The sequence below is a fragment of the Vespa crabro genome, chromosome 23 (assembly GCF_910589235.1).
Source record: "Vespa crabro chromosome 23, iyVesCrab1.2, whole genome shotgun sequence".
Taxonomy (NCBI): domain Eukaryota; kingdom Metazoa; phylum Arthropoda; class Insecta; order Hymenoptera; family Vespidae; genus Vespa; species Vespa crabro.
Window position 1 is genome coordinate 3,472,006 of NC_060977.1, and position 19,858 is coordinate 3,491,863.

The window sequence follows — 19,858 nt, forward strand, 5'->3', positions numbered from 1 at the left end:
TAAGACTAAGAACGTAATATGTACATCTTATAATTTTCTTTTTTCCTTTGCTTTTTTTCTTTTTTCACAGAGTGTTAAAATAATGTATATCTACATCGTCGGTATATAAAATTAATAATTAATGACGTTGTTTTAATGACATATATACATAATGAAGTCTGAGTAAGCTGACAAAAAACTAGCAAAGCAGAAAAACTTAATTGGCATTTAATGCTAACGTAACAATCGTCATATTTTTATCTACGTTTAATAAAAACATTTTAATATCGTAAATAAAATCAGATAATATCAACGCACATCTTTTTCTTTTTTTTCATATTGTGAGAGTACTCTATATTAATAGAATTTTGTTAAAAAATTATGTCGTTTTAATACTTACAACGTATTCCGAATAATTTTTCACGTGTTAACTAACGTTACCGCATTTTATGTTTGTTAATAAGTGTTGATTTCGTGAAGTACACTCGACACCATTAAAAGTCAAATAATGTTGTTTGAAAAGTTGCATTTAACTACTAACCCGTGTGTTGTTTTATTCGTCGTAAATTACTCTGACTTTTACGTGAAATGCGCATGATGTGAAGTAAAAAAAAAAAAAAGGAAAAAAGGAAGAAGAAAAAACAAAAAAGAAACAAAGAAAAACAGAAAAGAAAGAGAGAGAGAGAGAGAGAGAGACAGAAAATAGATGGAATATACCAGTTGGTCAAGTATGCATAAAGTGCTGAAACGAAAAAATTACCTTCGTTACAATTAACCCTTGCAATACTAAGCTTTCAATAAATCGTAAGAAAGACGACGACGCCTCAGGCATACTCGGACCCTTCTTAAGATTTTCTCGGTAGCGTAAGAGAATGGCGAAACACTATGCATAATGCTCTCACTTCCATAATTGTAGGCCTACGTGATAAAATGGGCTCTTGCTGTGATGGGTCGGTCCGTGATTTCAGCTCGGGTCTTGGGCATTTATCGTCCCGTATATACCATCTATACCTTACCACTAATAATAAGCTAACCGAAGAACCCCCAAAGTTTCGTAGCCTCTTTAAGATGATTATAACTGACGTCTAACATATACAGGATGATACAAAAGTACTTAAATCGTTTTTAAGATCACTTACTCTTTGTCGAAATAATTTTTAATTAATTTTCTTTCTATTTATTTATTTATTTATTTATTTTTTTATCAAATAGCAAACAAGTTTTCGAACTTGTTGCTATTTCGAACAATTTGAATAATATAAATTAAGCTTTGAAGAAAAGGAAAAGAATGATCATCACTCGAAAATGGAATGATCGATTTTTATGATCATTTGGAAACTTTTCTTTCTTACTTTTCTTTTCGTACTTTTTCCTCTTTCTTTTTCTTATCTTTTATTTTTTCCAAGGAAAGTTATTGATAACGATTAAATTAATATTCAAAAAAGAAAATTACATATATATAAAGCATTCATCATTCGTTTTGCATCCTTAGAATTTATACAACAAATGTTGTTTACTGCAATAGAGTTCGATGCATATGCAGATGTTGAATTTTATTCGATATTTAAATATTACTGTTCATACATATGCATATATATATATATATATATATATATATATATATATGTGTGTGTGTGTGTGTATGTCTGTGTATCGCATATTATTTATTTACCGTTGTATTTTACTGTTTATTTATTTTTCTTCGAACATCCAAAAAGAGTTTCCTGTTGCTTCTAGATTCGAACAGATAGACGGTTTGGCCGGCTTTGTATAAAGCAACGATTAAATTACAAATTAACATATTCATGGTAGATACCTTAAGATCTTATGATGAAATCTAATTAATTAATTCCCCATACATATCTTGTTCTTTTTAACGTTTACATTTTAATAAAATCGAACTCATCATTAACAAATTTAAATCAAAAAAATATAAATTTTAATTGGTTGCCTTTCGATTGATTTCTGAGAGGACATTTGAGCAACGTTTAATAATATATTTATATATATCTAAATTTTTATATATAATATTATCACTTTTTCGTTTAATTCGAAGAAACCTAAATTACGTAGAACATTTAACTATTCCTTATCATTATATTGGAACAATCAATATTTTTAAGAATAAAACTAGAGAATAAAAATATACATATATACGATAAATATACTATATATACGAATCATGCAATTTCAACATCTAAACTAATAGTACTTCCTTACTTATAGGAAAGAAAATAAATTAAAAAGAAGACTAAACAACAAAATCAAAATTGGTCTCTACTTACACAATATTACCATAAGTAGAAAGAAAAAGAAGAACCTTGTAGAAATTCCAAAAGTAATGTATCCCTCGGCGATGATCGCGACATATGCTAAACATGTGATACACGTGAGCATAAGAAGAATACATAATCGTAAAAAATATCGTGACATGCGAAGCATTGTAGGAAAGGAGATACACGTACATATCCATATATATATATATATACACATACATATATATACATATATATACGTACAAGGGTACATACGATGTTTGCAATCTCACATTTATTTCGAGATTGACGATGTAACGTTTACGAATGGAATCGCGAAGAAAATTAAAAGTACCAACGACCACATTTTTCTTTCCATATTTATTCGCGAATGACTGAACGGATGTATCTGTGTGAGTGCCTGTGTGAGTATTGTGTGTACGTATTGTGTGTTTCAGTATGTGCACGCGCGCGCGCGCGCATGCGCGAACCCTTCGTCACGTTCGATTAATATTCCCAACACGTCGACGATATCAAACATGATTTTGCAGACACGCCGTACTTAAAGCGTTAAACAGGATTTAGCGTTATGTGCACGTTCCATATCACGTAATGACGTTATACTTGTCTCTCTCTCTCTCTCTCTCTCTTTTTCTCTCTTTCTCATGCCTCTCTCTCTTTCTCGTGCCTCTCTTTCTATGTATAATATAATCGAATATCAACGATAAATCTAATTTAATAGCGTATGTTTATAATATCAATAAAGTGTGCGTACACAAGAATGAAAAAAAAGGAAGAAGTAGAAGAAGAAAAAAAAAAGATATAAGAAAAAGAAAAGAAAAGAAAAGAAAAATATTAAAGTCACTTCAGGAATTTACAAAAGTTTTTGCGAACTATAATTAAATCGTAGAACGTACATACATTCTATAATATTTATAACTATTAATGTATCTTTATCCTTTTCTTTCCTTCATTCCTCCTTCTTCGTCTTCTTGTTTCCTTTTTTTATTGTATTTTATTTCTCTCTCTCTCTCTCTCTCTCTCTCTCTCTCTCTCTATGTAACATATCACGTCAATAAGATCAGATCGACTAAATGGTTACGATCGGAATCTGTGTTAACTTTTATTTACGGAATGAAATATATAATCAATGATTTCAAATTAGATAAGAAACAAACTTTCATAGATAAGAAAGTGAATCCGTGTTACCGATTCTTTCGTAATCGAGCTGTAATGAAATCATTGAACATACTTACATTCTGTAACACTTACGTTAACGATCAATATATCTTTATCCTTTTCTTTTCTTCATTCTTCCTTTTTCGTCTTCTTTTTTCCTTTTTTTATTTTATTTTATTTCTCTCTCACTTTCTCTCTCTCTCTCTCTCTCTCTCTCTCTCTCTCTCTCTCTATGTAACATATCACGTCAATAAGATCAGATCGAATAAACGGTTACGATTGAATCTGTGTTAGCTATTATCTACGTAATGAAATATATAATCAATGATTTCAAATTAGATAAGAAACAAGTTTTCATAGATAAAAAAACGAATCCGTGTTACCAATTCTTTCATAATCTATGTTACGTGTATCCATAAGCATATCTAGGATTACATTAGAAATTATAACTGTCTATTATTGTTTTCATTATCGACAGACACTGTTAAAATTTTCCCACGCAAATTATCATCGTGCGCTTGTCCTTTAGATTATAAATATGTAGGGGAAAAGTAAATAAATAAATAATAAAGAAAGAAGGAAAGAAGAAGAGATCAATGATTTGAATACCTTTTGCACGATGTAACGAAAATATTATTGAAAAAGGAAAAGAAGAATAAGAAAGAAAGAAAGAAAGAAAAACCGAAAGAGAAAACAAACAAACAAAAAATTAACATTTGTCCATTGTCGTCCGAAATAGTAGTTGTAAATAAGGAAGGAAAAAAAAAAAAGAAAACAGAGATATTAAAGATCGTCTCTCATCGATTGATCGAAAAGAGGAATTCGATGGTAGTACCATTTTCTAGATATTATTGTTTATTATTCTCTTGCTTTCTTTTTTATCGACATTGCTTCAGCGAGACGTTATTGAAGAACGTGCGCTTCGTTTGCGAACCTTCCATGATGCTCGGCGAGGATACTACTATAGTCTCTCTTTCTCTGTCTCTCTCTTTCTCTCTCTCTCTCTCTCTCTCTCTCTCTCTCTCTTTCTGTCTTTCTCCTTCTATCCCAGTCAACTCACGCACGCACGCTCTGACGATATTCGCTTTAGTCGAGTCTTGCTTTTCGTCGGCGCGCCAACTGTATAAACGTAGCTCGAAGAAATGTCGTGCGACGTTGACAAAGGTATAGGTCAAATAATAAACGATCATATTCAATATTATTATCATTAATACGATTGATCGATCGAAATGCATGGTCGTTATATATCGAAATTCGATTGTCGGCGGGAGTTTTTAAATTTATAATTGTAATGTGTTAAGGAAAACTTTTTTGATTATCGATCGGATTTGTGCGCTCCTATTGAATATTTGTGTGCGTAATTATTATATCGCATATATTCTGTGATTTATCTTTTCTTCGTTCTTATTGTTATAATCGTATAATTTTAATTAATTATATCGATGTTTGTTTTCCTTTTTTTTCTCTCTCTCTCTCTTTCTTTTCTTTATTTCTTTTTTCTTTATTTCTTACTTACTTTCTAAGCCGAACGCAATGGTGGAAGGTACCTTTTAAATTGGGCGCATGTATCTGTCGTAACACCAAGGTATAACAGAAATTCTGCTCATGCCGCTTTTCTCTCTCACATAGCCGCGGTGAAAGGTTTTATCTTTCTGTTACGAGTGTTCGGTCGTTAAGTTAAGACGCAACGCCAAGAATACTCGTTTTCCTCGAGATATCGTACTGCAAATGCCAACATTTTAACAGCCATCGAGAAAAAACAGTTCTTAATCCTTTTTCTAACGATTTCTTCAAACTTTTTCTATGATACGGGACGCAGAAAAACAATTATGTTTGTGTTATGTTTTATATATATATATATATATATATATATATATATGTACGTATGTATGTATGTATGCATGTATATACAAGTTCATATTTATTTGGGATACAACATTGATAACAACATAATTCTTTTTCTGTAACAACATTAATTCATAGCATATAATATTATTTATTATTTATAATATTATATAATATTTATTTTATATAATTTCGATTCATGTAACAATTTTTTGTATATATATATTTATACAAATTTTTACGTGTTTGTATCATTATACATTAGCTCTAATAATTATACAACCGATTTCACAAATGTCATTAAATTTTTTCAAGAAACTATATTTCTTTCAAAGTGATTAAATTTTTTTATAATATCTGACAATTAATCTCTAACTAGGAATTTAATTAAATATATATATACATATATATATATTTTTTTGTACTCTTATTGTCTAGGTATATGCAATAACAACTTGAGTAGGCTAAAAAAAATATACTAAAAATTTAAATGCCTCTTAGAAATGATCGCAAATATTATTTTAATTATAAATAAGTAAGAGAGAAATAAAAAAAAAAAAATGATTCACATAAGAGAAGCAAACAAGAAAAAGAAGAAAATACGTCCTTCTTGCGAAATGAAAGTGCTTTCAAGGTTCCTTAATTACACACGAGACATAACAGATAAATCCAATAATACTGTCTGGAAATAAGTGGACTTGACTTTGAAATAACTACAAGTTAAATATATACATATATATATGTATATGCATATGTATATGTATGTATATATGAAATCTTTAGTGCGTAGATATAAGAGAGACTACTTTTACATAAATAATTCTTATTGCTTTTTCGTGTTATCACTTAATCAAATAGCAGATATGTCTTCTTCATGTATCAAATCATCATTCTCGTCTTTGTATTCATAGTCTATAATCAATATTAAACGTGAGTATTGACTTTAATAGTTCATTGCTTAAAATTTTTATGTATGTGTGGCCTTTCATACTATTTATTTTACAATCAAATTATGTTATTCATTTGTGTTACATAAATTATATGTGAGTACATACATATCGCATTTATTTAATATTCTTTATTTATTTAATCTATTTTATAATATATGATCATTTCATATATATAGATATATATTATTTTGTACGATATTATGATGCGACAAACTATAATGACAAACTATTAAAATTTATATATATATATATATCGCGATTTATAATCGAAAAGTCTATTGCAAGTAGAATGTGCATTGTAAATTTCCTCAATGTTACTTCATATCTCTGTATATTTCATATTCAAACGCAATTCAAACTCGTGGGAATACAGTAGGGTACTGTTTCTTGTTTGGCATCATGGTGCACAGTTTTACTCTGTTTACCACAGCATAATTACTTAAATGATCATCGTAATTGTAGGGGAATATAACGAGTGAAATTTATAACGAATTTTGACTTCCCGCTTCTCATTAAGAGTCACAGAAATTCACAGGATTAAATATTAATGAGAGATCGATCAGACAGTTGTGTTATGGATTAATTTAAAAAAATTAGTAGAAATTAAAACCGTTTCAAACATGGTATCGTCGTAATCAACTCGAATAAATTCAGGCCCTATCCATCAGTATAAATCAAACCGGTTAAACGTTAAATTTGTTTAATTCCAAAAGTAAATGCATAAATAAATAATATTTCTGACGTACTGCGCGTATTTTTTTTTCTTTTCTTTTTTTTCTTTTTTTTCTTTTTTTTCTTTTTTTTTTTAATAATATGTAATGAAACAAAAATAAAATAAAATAAATTTCGACGTCAAACATTTAATGTAATCATTGTTCATATTTCAGGTACTGTACCAGAAAGTACAGAAAATGATCATTTGTTAGAGAATCGTAATGATGTCCGGATGACATCCTGTTCAATTTTACCGGAACAGAGTGGTCAAAGGCATCATCGTCATCATCATCATCATCATTATCATCATCACCACCACCATCAACGTCAAGCAAGATATCAGCATGATAGTTGTAGAAACATACCGACCAATGAGAAATCGAATCAAAACGGACCTTTTGGGATCGTTGACGGTTCGAGTCACGATGTCATCTCAGGAACTCTTCCATCGATCGTCGTCAGCGACGTAGACGAGAACGATGAGGATCCACCGCCTTACAGCGCGATTGTGCCACCGGATCACGTCGCCTGGCCGTTCGTCTTCTCGACCCACATCCCATATTCTGTGCACGCCACGCAACCCTGCATAACAGAGCCGCCTTTGGCGCCCTTCCAGATACCACCATCACCATCACCAATTCCACTACCACCACTAGCACTAGCATCAACATCACCGGTACAACAATCCTCCTCCCTTCAACAACCCCCAACAACGACTCACCGACTTGAAACTCCTTCCCTCGATAGTACCACCCCAACCCTATCTTTAACGCCTTATCGGTTCTTCAAGTTTGACTCTCACCGATCCATCATAGACCATCGTTCTTCGATCTTTACCGATAACGTATCCACGGACAAACAGATCCAAGGAAGATCACGAAGTGAGTATAGATTATATACAATATATATATATATATATATGCCATCATATTTCGGTTATAATGTATTGTAGATAGATATTTTATTGACTGAATCGTAATTATACATTGACTTGATTCATAAATAATTTATTATGATACTAAGGAAGAATAATAAATGGAAGACAAAATTTTATATTTATATATATATATTCCAAAATCAGGTTTATTGATCACTATTGATCACTTCTAGATATAATATTCATTTATAAATAAGTTTTATTATAAATAAAAAATTAATGAAGTGATTTATTTGTTAACGATTAAACTTACTTGCATTTATGTCATAGATATTTTTATAACAAGATATTTTTATATTACCATTATGATTATTTTATACGATAACGATCAGCGATTTTTAATGATAACATAGGGACACTCAATTTCAATATAATTCATTATTCTTCTTTGTATTATAATTTCAATCAACAATACTTTTATATCGTTAAATGTAATTTTGAATGATTTTCGGAATAGTTGGATAATCAGCTATGTAATGATAAATGATAAATAATCATATTTTTTTTTTTGTATAGAATAAAGATAGTCGTTGACAATCTTAAAAGTAAAAGATTCTTCGTTTCGTATGATTCTTCGTCATAAAGACCCTATTCTCGTAAAAATAGGATTCTCAATCGCAATAAATATATTATAGTTGCCGATCGAATATCTTAAAGAATCTTTTTTAATAAACTTTATATCCAATATTATTATATTCCTTTAAAAATTTTCTTTTTTTTTTTTCTTTACAGAATATGGAGGAATTTTAATTGCTACTGCAGTCATTGTTTTTCTCATGGTATTGTCCTTGATGGTTAGATTTGTTATGGAAAAAAGTTTCCGACGGCAATAGCGATTGCATATTCGGACAAACAAAATCAATGTTGAAGACGGAAAAAAAAAAAGATAAAAGATCAACGATAAAAGATAAACGATAAAAGGTCAACGATAAAAAGTCAAAGATAAAAGGTCAACAAAATATATATATATATATATATATATATATATATATATATATATATATATATAAATTGATGTCTCGTGGTACAAAAGATACGTTTCAATGTGTTGTTTCTCCTGTTGACGCATACGTGAATCTATCAATCGTTCATGGTATTTTCTCTTAAGGGTTATATATCGCCATTAGAAATATTTACCCTTGGGAATCTATTGGATATTAGCTAACAAAACGCATAGATAAAAAACACGTGGTTACCTTTGTCTGAGATTAGGCATTCTTAGTAAAGTATCTAGGTTTCAATAATATGTCAACCAGGCCAATAAATAAATAGTGAAAATAGATGCTTAGGCGCGATATGCCAAGGATTGTCTGGCGCTTAGCTTTGAAATATCCATTGACACTCTCTAATCTACAAGATCATTAAAACAAAGGGAGCACATATGGAATGTTTAAACATTTCAATGAATTATGACCCGACCAATGGGCATTTATTTTTTTCCTTTCCATGCTCAGATCATACTTTAACTTTGTCCTTTTTATTCTCTTTTTTAATATCATTACAGTCTTCGTGGATACTTCTAAAGACGTCAATAAAAAGTCAATTAAGTTACATGTTTCAGAATCATGATATCTAAGCTCTCAAGTCTTATTATACATCATTCCTTTAGAAACAGCGAGAGTACAAATAATTATGCATCATTACACGAAACACATAAACAATTGTAACTTATTTCATCAAATATACGATGATAATTTCAACGCGCGCAATATTTATTATCGCGCATCTATACCTCTCGAGTCTTACGGGATCCTTTAAAAGAATGCAAAATTAATAGAACCTATTAATTTGCGGGAACACGGCAAGCGGTATTTTATTGACGGCCTTCAACAGTATCCTAGCCTAATGCCGCCGTCTTTATTCATCGCGACCACATCGTGGATTTATAGTTCGGACAACAAGGATTATTGTGCGAACAATTTTCCGTGCAACTATCATCTTTGGTCCAGTGCGAGACGCATACCTAAAATGGCTCTCGTAATTGCGTCCTCACGGTGTAACATCTCTTTTTGTAATTTTTTTCTATTTTTTTTTATTTTTTATTTATTTTTTCTTTTTTTTATTATTTTTTTAAATCCAAATCAACAGAGAAATTCGATAAATTCACGATCATATTTTTTATCGTCATTAAAAGATTTATTTATTTTAATATAATTAAATTGTTCTTTTTTCTTTTTTTTATTCGTTTATCAATACCGTCCAAGTCCCTGCTTTTGCAAAAAGATGGACATTCATTCGCGTGTTTATCGATCAGATTGATTTTTGTTTAGATAGACAAAAGAAAAAAAAAAGAAGAAGATAAAGATCTATCTTTCGAGTAACATGTTTCTACAGATCTTTTCAAAGATTATATTTATTTCTTTTATCTAATATCCTGTTTATTAATCAACATTTTATCTTCTTAATTCCGTCACTTATTTAGTATTTACATTTAAATAAGACGCAAAAAGATTTATGAAGATTCCACAAAATTTATTTCCTTTCGATTTCCTTTAGAATAAGAAGGGAAAACTGTTTCTCTTTTCTTTCTGATAAAACCTTAAAAAGAAACAACAATGTTCCAAGAAGACAAGTGAAACGATCGGTTCCGGCAGCTTGAAGCTGTTAATTATTCGTTAAACGTGTTATCCGTTTAAAGTGGAAAGTTCATTTCTCTTATCGGTCCATAGGGAAAACGAGAAGACAGTCTCCTTGTAAGAAAGAGAGAGATAGAGATAAAGAGAGAGAGAGAATAGAAAATAGAGAAAGAAAAAGTGAGAAAACAGGATCAAATGAAAAGAAAGAAAGAAAGAAAGAAAAATAGATAGATAGGTAGATAGATAAATAGATAAATCGAGATAAAATTAAGAAAATTGAGAAGAAACTGGAAGGATGATTTCCTGATGCTTTGATTAAAAAAAAAAATACAAAATCGTTCTTCTAACTGCGTTGAGAGAAAAACAAAAATAAGAAAGCTTAAGGATAAGGATCAGGATATGGATGGAACGAGACGAGAGTTAGGTGTTTGTCAACGGTTGTCGGTAGTTAATTACTTTACATGAAAGGAGCTTCCAACCCTTTTGCAGTTGCGCTTAAGACAGCAACGGTCCCTTCGTCCTAGCTACTCTCACCGTCTTGAGACACGTCTGTCATCCCTCCTCTGTTTCAAAGACCCAATCCCTATCCTTCTCTTCCACCCATCCCTCCCCCTTCCTTCCTTCCTTCCTTCCTTCCTTCCTTCCTTCCTTCCCCTTTCATCCTCATTCTCTATCGTCATCTTCCTCTCTCTCTCTCTCTCTCTCTCTCTCTCTCCTCTTCTCTCTCTATCGTCATCTTTCTCTCTCATCACCTGTGAGAGTTTACTAGCTCATAATTCGTGCTCGTGTTGTAAACGAAGTCTTAGCGTAGTACGACGGAAAATTTTCGTACGCGTTAAGCCTCACACTCAAGCAAGCAAGCAAGTAAGCAAGCAAGTACGCGCGCGCACACATTTGATACTTCTTTTTATTTTTTCTTTTTTATTTCTGCGTAGAAAAAAATATACATTGTCGTTAATACGATGCTAAAGTCAACATTGAAATAAAAGTTTATATTGTAATTTTCTATTTGGTTTTCCCATTTCTTTTTTTGTTTCGTTTAGAAGAGATTCAAATTGTGTTGAAAAAAAAAAAAAAGAAAAAAAGAAAAAAAGAAAAGGTAAAAAAGAAACGAGAATAGAATTATTCATTGTGGAATATTATAATGGAAATTGGATTTAAGAATTTAAGGACAAATTTTCATGACAAAGACAATTTCACTTCCTCGAAGATCTGATCGAGCTAGTAGTACAATGATATTATTTAAATTATATTATATAAAATATATATAAATTATTGTTTTTCTCAAATATTAACATGGTTCTCTAACATATATATTATTCTTTTACGATATATTTTATAATTAAACGATTGGGAATTATTATTTTTATACGATTGACGATCTTAATCATTTAATAAAATTGTTATTTATTCAATATTTCGTAATTAGTAAATATGGTTATCGCGTTGTTTAATGTTTAACAAGTATTGTTCTCTGAAACAATAATTAATTGTAAAATAAAAATTTGTAAAATAAATGAAAAAAAAAAAAAAAAAAAAGAAAACTAAGAACTTCGTAGTCAGGTTGCGCAAAGGGAGATTTATTTTTTATATTGTTTATTGTATTCCATTATTTGCTTAATAAAGCTTTTCTTATTTTTTTATTACAATTGCAATTCATTCATAAAAAGTAAATCCCCAAAATAAAATAAATTGAATATATTGTACGCAATGCCTTGCATGTAATTAATGTAACTTTGTACATTGAAAATTTATAAATATTTGACATTCCTAATTAGTTAATTGAAAATTTTGCCTGAAAAAAAAAGAAAGAAAAACAAAACGTTTCTGATCTCAGCTAACAAATATTAGAAACTAATGTCATTCAATTTTGTAAATAAAAAAAAAAAAATTGCAGGAAAAAATCATTTCTAATAATAAAATATTTTTTCAAAAAAGATTGCAATAATATTTTTTTTTCTCTCTGATTTAGAAATAACGTTTTATGTTAATATTATTCTGGTGAATGTATTAAACCGTGCGTTGTCACCTTCACGTTCCAATGCATATAGTCACACTAATGCACGCATAAACATGCTCATTGGAAAAGTTACATTGAGTAAGTTACAATCGATAGTGATGGAAGTTCTCGTGTTTTCTTCAGTTTCCTTTTTCTTCTTAATTTAACGATATGAATTCATTGTTAATGTAATTTTTAATTTCGTATGCAACGTACGTTTTTTCTTGTAAGGATATGGAATCATTCTTTAAAAGCACTTTAAGAAATATTTATATATAGGTACTACGTAGTTACCTATTTCTATGTGCAAGCGCGTTTGTGTGTATATGTGTTCGTGTTTGTGTTTGTGTACATGTATGTATATATACAGAATGTCCCTATTTTTTCCTGCAAAATGATGTCAACATATACTATTAGTAAAAATAATTTATTATATAATGATTTATTAAAATATATATATATATATATATATATATATATATATATAATAAATGGTTTATTAAAAAAATTATAACAAAAGTATGAAATAACAAAGGACTGATTTTCAATTAATTATTATTAATGAGAGAAGATCGTCGGTAATTGTCAACGTTAGTTTCATTTCAAATTGTTGTATATTTAAAAAAATCCAATAATTATATATTTATTCAAAATTAGAATTTCATTGCATTAAAAATATCTGATTGATTTCCTTTAATTTCCATAAATACTTCTAAAAGTACTTATCGTTAATTTCTAAAGCGTGTCAATTTTTCTCTGATAAAAACTTTCCTTTTATTGTTTCTGACAAATAAAAAAAATTCAATTTGACATGATGACCATTGATCTTTAAGGATCAAAGAATTGTTACTTCCCGATTTGTCCATCGTCGAGGATAATGCTCATTTAAACATTGCCGTACTCTTGCTATATAATGTAAACACAGTAAATACTGCTTATGTAAACAGATAAGGTAAATACATAGCGCCAATTTGTTCTCACGCTACGTATATGTGTATATACGTATGTACATATGTTTGTATGAACATATGCAGTTACGTATTTATGTATATCAAACGAAAACTGTTCCGTTGTTATTTCGTATTTTTCAATTTACCTTGGTATGTTTACATGCATAAATATATATATATATATATTTTTTGTTTTCATTTATTTTCATTTACTCATTGGAATATGCTGACATCAGTTTTGTCGACAAAAAAAAAAAGAAAAGATATTAACAAAAGAAAAGAAGAAGAAGAAAAAAAGTAGGTATAGACGTAAGTACCTGCGTTAAATATTTATATGATTACATTCGAAAGATCTCAATAAGATGTCAAAGAGATCATTTTTATTCTTAGCCTTAGATTTAATACAAGCAAGATAATGAATGATAATAAAGATAATTAAATGCGCGTGTTTTGCAGGTATAAGAATTGTCAAGTGTTTAGTTTGTTTGCTTTTTTCCTTTCTTTTTTTCTTTTTCTTTTTTTCTCTTCTGTTTTCTTTCTTCGTCTTCCATTTTTTTTTTTATATTTTCCATTTCTTTCTCACGTTTAACTATTTACCATTGAGGACAGGCGTGTGTATAAGATCGTTTACTGCACGGCTTATCTCGATTTATTCATGGATAATAGTGACCGTAAGGCGAAGCGAATATACGTACTTTGCTCGGATATATACGTTCGAGTCTCGGCTACGGTACGTCAATTTCCAGTCGACCGAGCACTTTTTAAGGGCTAACCACGATACAGTGGCAGGAGATGGACAATATATCGCAATATAGAGCTTTTCTCTCTCTCTCTCTTTCTCTCTATCTTTATATATATATATATATATATAAGTGTATATATGTATATGTGTGTATAGAAGAACGGTGAACCTTTCCCGAGTTCTTTTTTCCATTCCACTTTTTTTTATTTCTCTCTCTCTCTCTCTTTCTCTCTAGCAATTCATCCATCTATACGTTTGTTCATCTCTCTCTCTCTCTCGCTTTCTATAAGAGCTAGAGCGGCATAGGTAGCACGTTACATCATTCATACATGCCCGAATCTCATATCGGTTTCTGATCCTCCGACTATCAACGGCCTTTGGAGACCCTCAGCGACCGCTTCCCTCCCTCTCTCTCTCTCTATATATATATATATATTCTCTTTCTATCTCTCTCACTCTAACTTTATCCTGCTCTATCCTGTTCTGTTTTGCTCCGCATCGCTTTGCACTGCACCGCTCTGCTCTACTCTGTCCTGCCCTGCTCTGCCCTGCTCTGCTCTGCTCTGGTCTGCTCTGGTCTGCTCTTATACCGTTCTGTTTATTGTTACGTCGCGTTTATGCATGAACCAACGCGATTCCATTGTCACGGGCACGTGACGAACCGTTCGAAAGAGGAACTGGAGGATGAGAGAGGAAAACCCTGTCCTTTTTGTCCTTTCTCTTCTCTTTCCGCGGAAGTTGGTAACGGTGAAAATGGAAGCAGAGTTATTGGGCCAAAGCGGAAATCGATGGTTCGTTGATCCTCTCCCCCTTCCGTGTGTTGTATATCGTAACTTTCTGTTGGTCCCGTTCAAAAGAGAGTTAGATTGATAGAGAAACTTATATATATATATATATATATATATATATATATATGATATGTATGTATGTATAAAATTCCCATAAGATGTGAAATGGATCGTGTAAGAATTTAAAAACTTTCAAGTCGACAATTTAATCGAATTCGAGAGAGAGAGAAAGAGAGAGAGAGAGAGAGAGAGAGAGAGAGAGAGAGAGAGAGAGAGAGAGATGAGATTATATTTTCCATGTATCATTGAAATAATAATGAAAAAAATAAATAAATCTTTTTTTAAGAAAGTGTGAATCCGGAATGTAAAGGTGGCAATAAGGAAAACGAGAAGATGGGGAAGTAGGAAGGGATAAGGTATAGCAAAAAGGATAGTAAACGGGTAGGAAGCTCTTTGACGAGGTCGTTTCCGGACGAGTCTGATGTTTCTTGACTCTGATCCCAACGCTATCGCTACAATTGGATAGCTTGGGCCCTCCTTGCTATCCTACTCTTGCTGTGCGACCATGATAAGCTTCAGAAACAGCTCTTAATGGTTTCCCTCGCGATTACCGGTACCTATATCTCCGATTCATCCCTCTGCACTTTACTTCTGTGTTACCCCTTCTCTAGTATTGTATAATACTAGAAGGAACGAGAGATCGAGAGAAAGCTTTCTCTAGTATCGTCGATAACCATGACTAAATTATGATCCGCCATTGTACAGGAACCGCAATGGAATAACAACACTTCCTGGGACTCGTTTATATAACGGGTGACACGTAATTCCTTTTATATATAAAATCGTAATAATAATAATAATAACAATAATAATAATAAAAATAAACTCGTAATCTTAATTAGTAATATCCGTAAATGGTATTGTGTTTCATTCAACCATTTTTTCTTTTCTTTTCTTTTCTTTTTCTTTTTTCGCACAACTTATTCGATTCAATCTATACGCATTTTTATTATATTTATAATAGATCGATTAATGTATCATTACGAAAATTCAATAGATCTATTCTGATATAAGGTTTAATAATTGATTTATGTTAATTGGAATTTCTACGAAAATGTATAGTTTTAATGGAGATTGAAATTAACGATCGTCGATAATCGATATGCAATTTGGATGATACCTTTTTAAAGGCATTCTTTTCTTTTTGTTTTCTTCCTTTTTTTCTTCTTCTTTTTTTTTCCTTTTTCTTTTTTCTTTTTTTTTTTTTTGCTTTTGTTATTATTTGTAACGTCATAAAGAATAATACGTAAATATTTCTTCCTATAATAAGAATCAAGTACGATATAATTTTATGTTCGATGTAAAAATTATGATAATGAATTCTTTAATATCTATTATCCGTAAAAATCTCAACGAAGTATTAAATGAATACATCGATTTTTGTGGTAACCGATAGCGGTAATGAATCTCCGTAATGAAATATGTTAAAAATTTAATGAGAAATAATATCGACGAGTAATAATATTATATGGTAATAATAAGATTTACTTATTGCTATGCGTTCATTAAAATAAAAATTTTCTTTATAGACCATTCGCCGTTCAAACATTCGTTTTCAGATTTTTCCAAGCTTTTCATTATCCCCTCGATACCATGAAATTTTACCAATGGGACCCATTGTAAAAGCTTCGCGAAGAGACTCGTTCGTAAACAACGAGATTATCGAAGTTCGATGACAATCTCGACGGCAAATCGAGTTGTCTTCTTTCACTTTTTCTTACTCTCTCTCTCCCTATCTCTCTCTTTCTCTCACTCTCTCTTCGTATTCTTTACCCGTAGACTCAGTTTCTCTAACTTTTAAAAGAGACTAACGTACGAAGAGGAAACTCTCGTTTTGTGAAAATCCGATAAGAATTACTAATTGGGAGAGACGGAGAATCACGGTATTATATAAGTTTCGTTTGTAAACCGAAAGAAAAAAAAAAGAAAAAAAAAAAAAGAAAAAAAGAAATGCATCGGGAATAAAGGAGATATAGATCTGCGTCGATTTTTTCTTTTTTCTTTCGATTTTTCTTTTCTTCTCTTTTTTTTTTTTCTTCTTTTCCTTTCTCAAAAATAAGATCGTTATTTCGAGACGTGTATATATTAATATTATTAATATTTCCATTATATCATTGTCACGTATAAAATTGAATTCGTTCGAATGGAAATTAGATAAGTCGCTATTATGGTTTAAGCAAGTATTAAAACTCATTTTCTTCAAAGAATATATATATATATATATATATATATATATATATACACATCTTTTGGCAAACACAATCTGTAGAATCGGATTAGACTTCGAAGGTACAGTCCTCGATCGCCAAACTAAACTGAGTTAAGCCCAGTATTAGTAGCAAAGCCTCGTTTATTAATTCAAACCAAGTTAACTCTCTCCTGTGTTTCTCTCCTTGCGACCTAAAGGAAAATCAGCGGCGTGTGACGTTACATTGGGTTAGTTACCGAATAGCTACATCTTGCGAAGTTAATCCCCGAAAACGTGCGATATCCATAAAGTTAGAAACGAACCTCTTCTCGTCTTATCGATTTGCATATATACATACGTATCGTCAAAGTTAAATTAAAGAAACGTTAATACATCTCGCGCGTAATCGCGATCGTTCAATTATCAATGATAATTCATATATTTTGATTCATATAGTAATAACACTTTAGAAACGATTCACTATAATCGAAGGAGTTATTCAATATTTTCTTTCGACATTTTTCAACGAGTCTGTCAATCGAATTTCAAGATCGAAAACATTCGAGTAAAAAATTTCATCGGTAAAGGTGTCGGAGATAAGAGTTCGAAAGGAAAGAAGAGAAAGAAAGAAAGAAAGAAAAAAAAAAGAAGAAAGAAAAGAAAATAAAGGAAACGTAAAAGAAAACGGAGAATAAATATTAAAAGAACACGACCTATGTACATATGTATGTTGCAGATTGCATTAAGATAATTGGAAAAGGGGGAAATACTTACTATAAGATCGTATATAATAAATATGCCGACGGTTCGTCAATTCTATAGACTTTCTTTATACCGCGTTCGAAACTTGAATAATACAGGTAAAAGAATTTTCTCCGAAGGAGGACACTTTTCAAATAAGATTCGGCAAGATCATACGTCCGGGGAATAGGTCGTAGCAATTGGAGAGCAACCTCGTTACAGGAAGTTCTACGTTCGAATAAGAGAAATAAAGATAGATTGAAAAGAAAAGAGAGGAGAGAGAGAGAGAAGGAGAGAGAGAAGGTTGGTTGAAGAAGGTCGCCAAGGGTGCAGCCTTAACTCCGTTGACTCGTCGCCAGGCTGAAGGCTGAACCTAAAGAGGGTTCGAAAGGTTCGATGGAAGAGGCTGGTGTGCAGCGGGCGTAGCGAACGTTCCGCTCCCCGATGGGAAAGGAGTTTGCATAGCGGAAGTACCCTCGAATCGATTCATCGAAAACATCTAACCCTCTTGGAGACCTCCATCTCCAACTCTCTCACGTCTATCCTCGTGGTAGAGTAGATAGAGGTGGTTCTCTGTCTCTTACGTTCGTCTCTCGTAGAACGTTGGGACTCTTCTTCTTGTAGATATGGCTCGCGGTGATGGCGCAAGGGACAAGGGCGGTGAGACGAGGTATCTCAGACGCAACGGGAATAGAAAGTACTATTCGTCCTTAGACCTTTTACTCTCCTTCTTCTTCTTCTTCTTCTGTTTCTTTATCTTCTTCTTCTTCCTCTTTTTTTTTCCTTTTCCTTCTTCTTCTACTTCTTCTTCAATTCCTACAAACCGCAACCACAAGATTCGTCACGAGAGCCGAGCCTACGATCTTCTGATGCAGAAAGAGAGAAAATAGGAGAAATGAAATTGCTTCGATCGTCTTTCTCTATCCATTTTCTTCTTCTTCTTCTTCTTCTTCTTCTTCTTTTTCCTTTTTTTCTTTTCTGTCCTTTTTTCTTTCTTGTTTTTCTTTTTTTTTGTTTTTTTACACGCTATAAAGTATTGAATATTCAAAAGTTTTCTATCTCCGAAAGAACTTTCGTATCTTCCACAACATAGATTATCTCTCTCTCTCTCTCTCTCTATCTATCTATCTATCTATTTATCTTTCTCTCTCTTTCGGTAGGTGGAAACAGAGGGTGGTTCCACCTCGGTTCCTTTTCCACTTCTTTTGCAGTTCTATCGAATTCCTTGCCACGAGCCGTTCGTCTGCGAAAAAGCAGACGGCCGTTCTCGGACTTCAGAAACTATCGAGACGAGGTCGCGAAAGAAACGCGTTTCTTCGTGCTGCCCGATGCAATATCACCCTTTTGTTTCCTCTTTGCCTTTTATCTTAAAAAGAAATAGGAAAGAAAGAAAGAAAGAGATAACGTTATAACAGTTCAAAGACACATCAGAGATCGAGAATTTGTACGTCTTATTTAGAATGTCTCTCTCTGTTTCTCTCTCTCTCTCTCTCTTTCTCTTTTTTTAATTCTTTGATCTGATTTTTTAAACAGGCCTTAATTCCCTTATCGCTAAATGAATTTCAAATTTCACGATTAACGTTACAAAAATTATAAATGTTATTCGTAAGTGTGTGCGTGTGTTTTTTTTTTTGTTTTCCTTGTTTCTTCTTTTTTTTTTCTTTTTTCTTTTTTTTTTATAGCGATCTATTTTCACTCTCAAGATTTATATAATCAGACGAACTAAAAGAAAAAAAGAAAAAAAAAAAAAAAAAAAAGAAAGAAAAAAGAATAGATATAGAATCAATTTCTTTTAATTTATCGTCGATGAAACTTAAAGGAAAAAGCAATTGAATTGATAAAAGAAAGATCAAAGAAAGGATAGATAAATTTCTCGTTTTTTTTTTTTTTGTTTTTCTTCTTCTTCTTTTCCTTTTTCATTGTCCTTTCTATTTAGGTACCTTTCTGTTATCCAT

General features: G+C 31.4%; 1 protein-coding gene across 1 annotated transcript; it reads left to right on the forward strand.

Moving 5' to 3' along the window:
• Positions 1 to 4,465: 4,465 nt before the first annotated feature.
• On the forward strand, positions 4,466 to 9,559 carry LOC124431953 (segmentation polarity homeobox protein engrailed-like). The gene is made up of 3 exons (XM_046980380.1): positions 4,466 to 4,577; positions 7,096 to 7,803; positions 8,592 to 9,559. Exons 1-3 carry the CDS (start codon positions 4,556 to 4,558, stop codon positions 8,690 to 8,692), a joined length of 831 nt encoding a protein of 276 aa, XP_046836336.1. The 5' UTR covers positions 4,466 to 4,555; the 3' UTR covers positions 8,693 to 9,559.
• Positions 9,560 to 19,858: the final 10,299 nt, after the last annotated feature.